Source organism: Carassius auratus, chromosome 32 (genome assembly GCF_003368295.1).
Source record: "Carassius auratus strain Wakin chromosome 32, ASM336829v1, whole genome shotgun sequence".
In the NCBI taxonomy this organism is placed as follows: Eukaryota; Metazoa; Chordata; class Actinopteri; order Cypriniformes; family Cyprinidae; genus Carassius; species Carassius auratus.
Window position 1 is genome coordinate 23,797,847 of NC_039274.1, and position 11,156 is coordinate 23,809,002.

The 11,156-nt window shown below is 36.0% G+C and overlaps 1 protein-coding gene and 1 pseudogene across 1 annotated transcript; one reads left to right on the plus strand and one right to left on the minus strand.

Moving 5' to 3' along the window:
- The first annotated feature begins 560 nt into the window (after positions 1-560).
- LOC113051883 (26S proteasome regulatory subunit 6A-like) lies at positions 561-2,216 on the plus strand (annotated as a pseudogene).
- A 5,667-nt stretch (positions 2,217-7,883) lies between these two features.
- Positions 7,884-8,915, minus strand: LOC113051894 (CD59 glycoprotein-like). Its single transcript, XM_026216060.1, has 3 exons — positions 8,824-8,915; positions 8,615-8,716; positions 7,884-8,485 (listed from the first exon to the last, which is right to left on the minus strand). Exons 1-3 carry the CDS (start codon positions 8,876-8,878, stop codon positions 8,286-8,288), a joined length of 357 nt encoding a protein of 118 aa, XP_026071845.1. The 5' UTR covers positions 8,879-8,915; the 3' UTR covers positions 7,884-8,285.
- Positions 8,916-11,156: the final 2,241 nt, after the last annotated feature.

An 11,156-nucleotide genomic window follows, 5' to 3' on the forward strand; every position in this document is an offset into this window, starting at 1 on the left:
CCCTGTGACACTTCCTATCAGTGTGTTTAGAGAGTGCTTGACTTGAAAGCTAAATTAAAGTCTGCTTTTGCGCTGGTGCTGTTGATGTTACATTTAAGACATTAGTTCTAGTAAAAATGCAATGTTTTTGGAAGTGGCAATAAGGGAAAAGTACTTTGTTCTTAGTAAAATCTATAATAATTTATTTAAAAATTACCCTGATAAAATGGTGTTCCAAGGTATAAAATATATGGTGATCCATTAAAACAATACTAATTTTTGTACCTAAAAAAAGTTTACATGGGCACTTTTAACAAGGACCTATATGGTAATTTAAATTAAGCTGTCGATCTGCAGCACATACATTTTTGTTACATAATGTAATCAGAAAATAAATTAATATGGACATGTGCTCCAGTAATGGTCAAACTCTAAAAATAGCTCCTATTATGGTGAGTAGTTAAATTGGTCTTTAATTTATAGTGTGGCCTTTTGGGGGTACAAATAATGCAAATTTGTCCCGAGCAGAAATTAAGATTGAAACCCTGCACTACAGTTTTTTGTGTTGATGCATCAAACTTTACCTCAAGTTATTCTTTTACTGTCTTTTCTCAGGCAACATTTTTGAAGTTGGCTGGCCCTCAGCTGGTGCAGATGTTTATTGGTGATGGTGCCAAACTGGTACGGGATGCATTTGCTCTCGCCAAGGAGAAGGCTCCCTCCATCATCTTCATTGATGAGCTGGACGCTATCGGCACCAAGCGCTTTGACAGTGAAGGCTGGAGACAGAGAGGTGCAGAGGACCATGCTGGAGCTGCTCAATCAGTTAGACGGCTTCCAGCCCAACATGCAAGTGAAGGTAAACACTTGAACCCATATGCAACTCTATCATAATCATGGACCTGTCAGTCTCAAGTAAATTTCTTCTTTTTTTTGTTTGTGACCCCAAGGTGATTGCTGCCACTAACAGGGTGGATATCCTCGACCCAGCTCTGCTGCGTTCAGGTCGTCTGGATCGTAAAGATTGAGTTCCCCATGCCCCAACGAGGAGGCTCGGGCTCGCATTATGCAGATCCACTCACGCAAAATGAACGTCTGGTATGGAGCATTTGTTCTTTTGTGTCTTAATTGGTCTTGGCTGTTGTTATGAGTAAATATATTTTACTGTTTTGTTGGGCATTTGCTTTTAAATGGTCCTTTTGTGTTTTTGCACATACTGTACACTGGTGAGACAGTTGCAGTGCAGAGCACACAGTTATTGTAGACAAGACATGAAGTAAAGGACACAAAACAAGAGCTTTCAGAGCTTATTTAATGATTTATTGAGGTTTTGTTTGATTGCATTGCAGTCATTTTTCTGTTCTATCTGTAAAACTGAAGTGCAACTGCTATGCAAATTTGAATTCTAATTCTCTTGCACAAACTACTCTTGTTACTCATGTTCTTCCCCATAATTTATTTCATGACTGTATCTTTCACTTCTTTGTGTGCTGTAGTCCTGATGTGAACTATGAAGAATTGGCGGCGCTGTACCGATGACTTCAATGGTGCTCAGTGTAAAGCAGTTTGTGTTGAAGCTGTAAGTATGCAGTATGCAGCCTTTATTTATTTATATATTTAATTTATTATGGATTTTCAAATAAATAAACACTTAATCAAAACAATCAGACAAACAAACAAAATATCTGACAATACCTGACAAAAAGAGATTTTTGTTTGCAAAACAGAATCTGAGTCAAAATGACACCCTTTAATGCACCACTTAAAACTATTTTTTCTTTCGGGAGAAGTCATTGCTCCTGTTTGTTGTTATTGCACGTTACCTATATGTGTCTCGTTCGCTTTTGTGTTAGGGTATGATTGCTCTGCGCCGTGGGGCCACTGAACTTAACCATGAGGACTATATGGAGGGCATTCTGGAGGTCCAGGCGAAGAAGAAAGCCAATCTGCAGTACTATGCTTAGCCCAGTGAAGGACTGTGTGTGTGTGTGTGTGTGTGTGTGTGTGTGTGTGTGTGTGTGTGTGTGTGTGTGTGTGTGAGAGTGTGAGAGAGAATGTGAAAGTAGTCCAACAGCAGGATCAGGTAAACCTGTTCTACTGGGATCCAGAACTGTTCTGAGGGAGACCGATCAGCTGAAATCAGACCGGACTGCCTCCCAGTGATGACTTATGGAATAATTCTCAATTAACCTCTGTTTGTCTTTCAGTTCATTAAAACACAAACCTTTTTTCCATTATTTGTGCGTCTTCTATGAAGGTGTCAAGTGTTAATATATGTTTCTATATATCTCCATTGTTTTTCCTGGAAAAATTGACCGTAAATAATCCTAGTTTTGTAATCAAGCTCTTTCATTTGTGTAATTTCTGCACCACACGTAAAATGAAATTGGAAAAGTGACTGTCTACACACGCTCCCAATCTGCCATTGCTCGTACAGTTAGTCCCGCGCCAAATTCATCCATTGGTTTTGCCAATGGTATTGTCAGGCTGGTAGAGATCCTCAGAGGAACTGCAATGTTTTAATAGTGCTGAAGTGTTTAAACCTTTCACAGGAATCTATTTACAATTTACAGTATTTCAACTTTTTTCTTTCTAGTTTTATTTTATACTTGTACATTTTAAGTACAAAAATACATGCCTGAGATTCTGAAAGTCACTGATATGGCTAAACAGACTCTCAAAGTTTTGTTACATGTAAAAAAAAAAATTGCACAGAAAGTCTAATATCATACTTAAGATGTTCATAATTCAACAACATGCCACTGTGCAGTTCATAATGTTGGGAGATTCTGCTGTATTTTATCTAAAACTTGAAAGATCCTCATTACTTTTCAGGCATAATGTCATTGGAAAATCTTTACTGGATCCTCTCTGTTTATCAGTTCCCACACTGACATATTGTTTTCTTGAAGGGGTGAAATTCATGCTAAATCTCTCGGATGAATGGAAAAAATAATCCAAATTTCACAGTCCTCTTTAAGACTTTTCCATTATGTCAGAGAAAACATGCTTGTGTACATGTTCAGTGCCACGATGTAACTTCATCTGACACAGAACTTGTCCAAAGGGCCAGTGGTAGCCCAGCACTGTGTACACCGCCCACAATGGCAGGGTCACGACAAAGGCCAGGTCAGTCAGTGCTAGTGTGGCTAGTAAAGACTCTTCAAAATAAAGCTGCTTCACAATGCCATTGAAGATCCTCTTTTGTCTAAATGATTCCATAAAGAACCTTTAACATCTGAAAAACTTCTCTCTTTCACAAAAGATTCTTTGTGACAAAAGAAGGTTTTTTAGATTATAAAAAGGTAAGGAAGTGATGGTTCTTTAAAGAACCTTTAAATGGTTCTTTGTGGTACCAACAATGGTTGTTCTTTGGCATCGCTGTGAAGAACCTTCTGAAGCACCTTCATTTTTAAGAGTGTACTGTACGAGAAGATGGATCTGGGGTCTGGGAAGATTAGGAATTGCTTGGGCCTCTCGCTCGGCGGTCCAGGTACACCAATAGCACCAAGCCATTACCCAGGGAGCCCACGACAAACACCAGGGGGTACACACTTGGAATCAGCACCCAGGCTGCAGCCCATCTGTAGTCACATGAGGGAGAGGGAGAGAGTGAAGGGAAGAACAGAGACCCAGACATCTGAGAGCCACACACTTGCACCTAGTGCAGAAAGTAAGTGGATGACTTGAGCAGGAAAGAGAACTGAAGAGTTTATTTAAAAGGGCTTGAGAGGGGAAGAATAGTTTGAAAAAGAAATGTTGCTTTAAAAACTGATAATGGGAGCACTTGTCTTTCCTCTGGGTTCTTGTTTGTTCTGTTTTTAGATGTTTCCCACAAATTAGTTGAAAGAGTCAGTGACTTCCTTCCTCTTCAATCCTATTCAATTTCAGTGGGATATCACTTACAGACAAAAGGACAACGTTATTGGAAGCTGTGAATTTAAAAAACAAAATAAAAAGCTACACACTGTATCAGATGGGTCTAAAAGAACTTTTGCCAAATGTATAACATGCCAGAAGCATAATCCATGCAATAACGATCCAAAAACTCCTAAGTATTTGCTTAATTAAATACAAACAGGAATATATATATTATATATATATATATGTATATATATATATATATATATATATATATATATATATATATATATATTTAATCTTATTTTACTCAAGCAGAGTATGTTACACTTGGACATAACTAATCCATGTCAGGAAATACAAGCACTACAAATATTTTTTGTTGTTGTTGAAAAACAGTAGTAAAATCTATCCCAGAAAAGCAATGCTTCTCTATCACATCTCAGGTGAACATACAATAAGAAACAAAGCTTCTGTTAATAAATGTGGCCAGTTCCCTCTTTTCTGTGTGATGTGTCTCTATGTTTTCAGATTATCTTTTTAACCCTTGTGCGCTCCTCATTTGAGAGTCACAACTCGTGGTTTTCATGGTCAAAAGTGACCAGATACCTGGAATTTAACCTTTTTTTTTTTCTTCAGTAAAATCCATCTAATATATTTTTGTTCAATAATATTTTTTTCTTTAGTATTCTGAGGGAATTTCATGTTTCTAATGAATATTTATGCAATAATTATGATACATTTTTCCCATTGAAAATAGTACAAACTAAATTTTTTCAATTATTTCAGATTAAAATAGAGACTTAATGGCCAATCCAATTTCTGAAGGCAGAATAGCACCTCCTGGAGAAACCTGTAATTTCATGGTGTAACCACTAGATCCCCGCATAGGACTCTGTAGAGAGGCTTGTGAATTCCCTAGTTGTTTTTATACATAATTGTTTACTTTCATTAGATTGTGTGTTTAAATGTATATTAAGGCATTCTCAAAGACTATATTTTTTTTGTTGATTTAAAGTGTAGTTTTTTTTAAGGAAAGTATTTATTTTTGTTACACAAAACATTACAATTCTATAAAAATGTATTAAAAATTAACAAGAATGGTTTATCAGAGCTTGATGCTTCTGGATTTGATCTGATTTGAATCTCTTATTTCAGTCTTCTGTCTCATATTGGCTGTACGGTTATAGCCCAATTCATTTGAGTATGTATAATTCTGTATGTGTGTGTCTTTAAGTGTAAGTAAGTGTGTGTGAGTGGATGTATCCATTTTACACTCTTGATGTTTTAGTGTGTAACCCCTTCTTTGTTGTCCACTTTCTTCTGCATTGTAGTTGAATTACTGATTTTATTATACATAGTTGCAGTGTTACAGTCACACCAGTTCATAGGTGTGTATGTGTGTGTCTGCGCGTGTGAGTTGATGTGTTGATTTTGCTCTCTAGATATTTAAGAGTTTCACCCTTTCATTGCGGTGCAGTTTTTTTCTGCATTGTGGGGGATTTGTAGATTGTACACATAAAAATGTTCTGTATTTTGAAATGTAGATTTTTGACCGAAGACCATGAGTGAGACTTTTTTTTTTTTTTTTACAACTACTTATTAGCTTTTTGAATCAGAAATGTGTGCACAAAATTAAAAGAAGGACATAAGTTACTGTGTATCCATGCTTTTCTCTTTATCTCTCTCAGCGTCTTCCCCAGAATCAAATGTTTTTCATGTCTCACCCACTGAGAAGTGTCTACTCTTTAAAGACCCTCTCCTCTTTGTGTCCATGCCCTTTTCTGTTCTTCCCTCCTCTTCTCTCATAGGACCACCCCATAGCAGTTTTGCGAGATCTCCAAGTAGTTCCCCTGCTTTTTAACAGATTGAGTAAACTCAGAAAACCTCAGGCTTAAAAGAAGCTTTATATAGATGACAATGTCTTTCACCGTAGCAAACAGCATACCTCTGGCCACTTCATACACTACATTGTATTAGCAAAGTATGCATTCTTACAAATAATGGGTTATCTAAAACATTAGGGAATCGGGAAATCAGAGACATTATGTGTGGCACCATGTTGTACTGACGGTGTTCACTGAATCACTCTGCAGGGTGATTTTACCAAGAAAAGTGAGAGTAAGACCTGTACATTTGCATACATATCAACACATGCCTGAACAGGATTGGAAATTCATTTTATATAATAATCCCCATGTATCTACATTTCTGTAGTTCTAAAGTAACAATTTCTCGTTCATTTCATGCTGTTAATGTCTAAGAATACACTGAGGGACTTGCTAGACTTTATAATTTTCTGTCAAGTCTTGTCTGACTTCTTCCGGTATTGGTCTGGACAAGAGACTTACAAAAAACTTTCATGGCGGCTTGCAGAAAAATTCAAAATGGAAATTTTTGAAATCGCAGCATATTCTATGAGATATTGATAGCTTAATAAAATCTCTTAAGAAAAGAAATTTGCCTAAATCTGAAAGTGAAAAAAGTAGTATATACATATATACATACATATTAATTTTTTTATTATTTTTTAGTCCATTTAAGGTGTCCAACTATGTCCTCCAGATGCATTTCTAAAAAGCCAGGAGGACTAAGCTAAAATAACATTTCCAGTCTACACACACACACATTAAATAGATTTCCTGTTATCTCAGCTCATTGAAAACTCAAACTGAAGCACTCAGAGATAGTCTAAACAACACCCTTTAGTACAGTGAAGCAAATGATACTAATAATAATATTAATATTTCCTTTAGAAATTAAATCTCCTCCACACTGATAAACTGCTAAGGTTCCCGATATATTTTTATTCTTTATAGCACTGCAGGTTATTAGAAGCAATGAGATGCAAGATACAGATGTAGATGCACTGTCTCAATTTGCATAAAACAGCATGTTCCTTTTATTGGTCACAGAAAGGTTCAGTAAGTTTCGCTGGCTATAGTGGGAACAGGAAGCTAATCAGTACACTGAAAAGACTACATCTTTATATTGCACACAGTGTTTTTCAAGAGATTTGAAGTTTTAAAAGAGAAATTCGTAAACAAGGCAGAGGAAAAGCAGGCATAAAGTATTTTATGAAAATTAATATTTTAAAACCTTTGAACATGTCAGCATCAGAACCCTCACAACCCACTCAGTTGCAGTGGCGTGCACAGACCTCTGGAGGGGCAGGGGCGAAATGGCTTTACAAGGGCATAACTGCGGTCCAGGGATGCTTGGGGGTGAATTGTAGGGTTTATTGGTTTGTTCGGGTGGGCGTTATAGCAATAATATCCTTTTTTTTTATGATTTTATCATGATTCTTTGTCATTCTTTGTAAAGCTGTTTGAGCAGTACAGCCAAACTGATTACCCTATAATAAAGACAAAGCTTGTTACTTTAAGGTAACAAAATATAAAAAAGAATGGCAGATATTTAGGCCAAAATGGGAGAAGATAAAAATCTGTCATTATTTTATCTTTGTTATTAAAAAAGAAAGATTAGAACAAAGATACACTTTAAAAATACACATAGTATACAAATAAAAATAAACAATGTTTTATTTTTTCAGGTACAATTGTATTTAGCAGGAGCATTCAAAAAATTGAATGAACAAATACAAATAAAACTCTCTATATATTGATTCCTATTAAAGCAACTGTATTAATGTTTTTCAGTCAAGAATATTGTGTGATTTTTCTCTTTGTGTTTGGTGTTATATTAATATGAAAGGAATAATTCACCCACAAAATGTAAATATGTTAGTGTTTTGTTTTTTATACCTTCATGTACCCACTCAAAAGTTCATTCTTCTGCTTACTCTATTTTGAAGAAGGTGGAAAACCAAACAGTTGCTGGTTCACAGTAACTTCCAGAGTCATTGTCATTGTGGACCAGCAACTGTTTGGTTATCCAGATTCTTCAAAATATCTTCTTTTGTGTGCAGCACAAGAAAGAAATGAATATAGGTTTGGGACAACATGTGAGTGAATAAACAATGACAGAAATTACATTTTAGGGTGAACTATCCCTTTAATTACAGTCGGCAGCATGTTCAGGCACGATCAAAAATCTTCATATCGCACAGCCCTACCCTTGGCAGAAATCGCAGACCGGACCGCAAGGGCACTTTAGCGTCGGATCTCAATGGGGCCCCGGGCCCTCTTGTGCACGCCACTGCTCAGTTGTAACACTTTTCTGGGAAACAGGATTAGCCGCGAAATAGTACACATACACAAAGCAACACTGAATACAATACATTATAGTCAGATGGTTTCTCTTTCACTATTAAGTGCAAGACTAAAAAATAGAAGCTTTAGCAGTGAGCACACACCGTTTTAACATACAGCTGTGATTTAAGATGTGAATGCTTCTTTGACCAATTAACTCAAGATATAGAAGATCTCTGCATTCTCACTGCAAGATACCACTACCAGCTTTACGAGGAAGCTTGCCAAAGCATTTTAGAGAACACCCCACCAGAAGAGTGCTAGTGAGAGCAGTATTCCCACCACAGAGCGGCTGGACACGGACACAGGTGCTGTGTTACACAGGTCAGTGGCACAGCAGGAGAACTTGAAGCTGGAAACTTTGGGAAACTTCTCGGCGAGTGTGCTGTGCTCACACTCAGAGTACTTTATGCACTGCCTGTATGTGTCACCACCTAGAAAAAAAAGGCAGAATGGAAAGATATGTCATGCAAAGTCAAAGGGTCATAGGAATGGTTGTGCCATTTTGACAATTTGTAAGAATACAGAAAGACACTCTTATCTAAGAGTGAGTGAGCTGTCACCTCTCTCATGGACGGTCACACAGGCATCATCATAGTAGCAGTCTCGAATTTTAGAGCATGTGCCCGTGTAGTCTCTACAACTGTAACATTTAATGGCAGAGCCTTGAAAGACACATGGCAGAGATCATATTTTTACAAGAATAGTAATTCAAAATATAACAAAAACACATCTTATGCATGGTGAAAACAGGATCATTGACATGACATACCAAGCCCCACCAGAGCCAGAACGAACACCACACACACTCCAACAGAAGCTTTCATAATGCCTTCAGTTTACCAGTCTAATCAGAGAGAAAGACAGGAATCTGAGGAGTGTACGGTTTGGATTTGTCTGAATGTGACTGCATATGTTCGTTCTAAATGCAGATCTCAAAGACACATTTTTTTCTACAAGTCTTTTTTAAACTTGTACACTGCTCTCAATCCCTCACATTCAAAGTAGATCCTAAGGAAATAAAGTTGATCAGTGGTAATGTTTAGACTTGTTACAGGTTAATGCATAAACACCATGCCTCTAATTGCTTCGGTAATTCACTTTCTCACCATCATTTTGTTCTAAACCCGTGTCGACTTTCTATTTTCTCTGGAACATAAATTAAGATATTTTGAGAAATGTCTGTTTGGTGTTTGTTGAATCAACAGTCACCAAAACTGTTTGGTTACCATTATTCTTCAAAATATGATTTTTGTGTGTTTCACAGAAATGACAAAGTCACACAGGTTTAGAACAACATGAGGATGAGCAAATCATTAAAAGAAAATATCTTCTATTTTTTTTAAAGATTACTAACATAATCATAAAAGAAAGAATTGTGGTTCATCTAAGGACTACATAGTTTTACTGAGATCCAGTTTTGGCCGATGATCTGGTCTGTATTATAGCTACTACTGTTATTACTGCATCTAGCACCAAAAGTATTATTGTTTTTCGCTTGTTATTTTGTATGGAAATCATTAAGCTTTAGACATTATTGAATATATTCTTATTTGTCTTTTGAACTTCATACAGAATTCTACAATTCTGAACATGTCAGACTTTTATCAACATTCCAGGGTAACTCATCTTGAAACACATATATACAATACATATAATAATATAATATATAAAATGATATATAAAAAAAACAAAAAATGCTTTTTCTGAGAACACTGTTCAACCTTATATAGTTAAAACTATATTTTACTTTAAAAATGAATTTTGATCTTAATGCCAGCATTTTATTGTTTAACTAACAATTTCATAAAATGTTTCATTTGGATAGGATTCACAAAAAATAAAAATAAATGTTTTGATGGTCAACCAACTAAAAAACTAGATTTTTTTGTGACCCAGCCGATAGCTTGTCTCCATTTTATTAAATTAAGGATTTATCGATTGATTTTCAGAATAGTATTTGTAAAACAAAAACCAGTAGACTACCTTTATAATAATTTTCTACCAAGACCTCAGAAAACAGTGTCTTTGTAAAAAAGTCAATATGTTTAATGCTTAATAGTTTTTAAAAACTAACTCTATCAGTTACTCTTCTGTAGTCTTACCCCACTGTGAAGAAGGAATCCAACCACAGACACATCCAAACCAGTCTGAAAACTGAAGAGATTGAGCTACTCACGCTTCTTAAAAACACGCCCACAATGCTCTTCAATTAATCGTTTGTGCTTTAAAATGTATACCATTCTGCGGTACTAAAATATTGAAATATATATTATATATTATCAGGTGTTGTGTTCATTTTAATTTAAAAATAAAAAAAAGAGGAAATAATTTGCCTATAACAATTCATCGCTATATGAACAGATGAATCCCAAGTAATGTACTGTACATGAGAGGCAGGAACAGTCTCCCTGAAACTGAGCTTTTCTATAGTATAGTATTGAGAGTTTAGCATTGGGATTTCTGCAGCTGTTGAATTCCAGCATTATTCTGTTTTTAGGAATGAACCTGCAACGAGAGAAACCTTCTCTATAATCTTTCTTCAACATCCTGTGATTAAAAGCTGAATATTAAAAGTTTTCCATTAGTGAAAATCCCACCGTTCAACATATATCTACAATGTTTATATTCTTACTTGCATAAACAAGACACAAAGTCTCTCATTAGCTCATTTATGTCTTTATAACATTCTTAACATTATTTTTCCCTCTTATAAAATGCTGAATCAGCATAAGATTTACACTTCTTTTTTTTTCTTTTTTTTTTTTACTACCAATTATAAATTTACAAAGAATTATTTCACAGGCCTTTCACCACACGTCTGGGTCAGGCTTCAGCAGACATTGGCTTTCTGAACGGCTCATTACAGGACAGGGGGTCAAACTGCTGTAGCACAAGAATAGCTAAACTACGTGAGGTTTTCAGCGAGGAATGGAGAGAACACACGATCAAAATCACATGTCGGCATGAAGGGCCATTGAACATACACTGGTGTGCAGCACATTGTGATTTAAAGTGATATGCCCTGGAAAGCCTACATGTCTAGTGTATTATTGGCTCTAGTGTGTGTGCAATTGAAGCAATGAATTGTCAAAGTACTTAAGA

What these genes read in the sequence shown, in the direction of transcription:
- LOC113051894 (XM_026216060.1), bottom strand. Translation starts at nt 8,878, where the DNA reads ATGAAAGCTTCTGTTGGAGTGTGTGTGGTGTTCGTTCTGGCTCTGGTG. An exon ending in TCTGGCTCTGGTGGGGCTTG is followed by an intron (nt 8,717 to 8,823) that starts GTATGTCATGTC and finishes GTGTCTTTCAAG; the next exon opens with GCTCTGCCATTAAATGTTAC. An exon ending in TGTGACCGTCCATGAGAGAG is followed by an intron (nt 8,486 to 8,614) that starts GTGACAGCTCAC and finishes TTTTTTTTCTAG; the next exon opens with GTGGTGACACATACAGGCAG.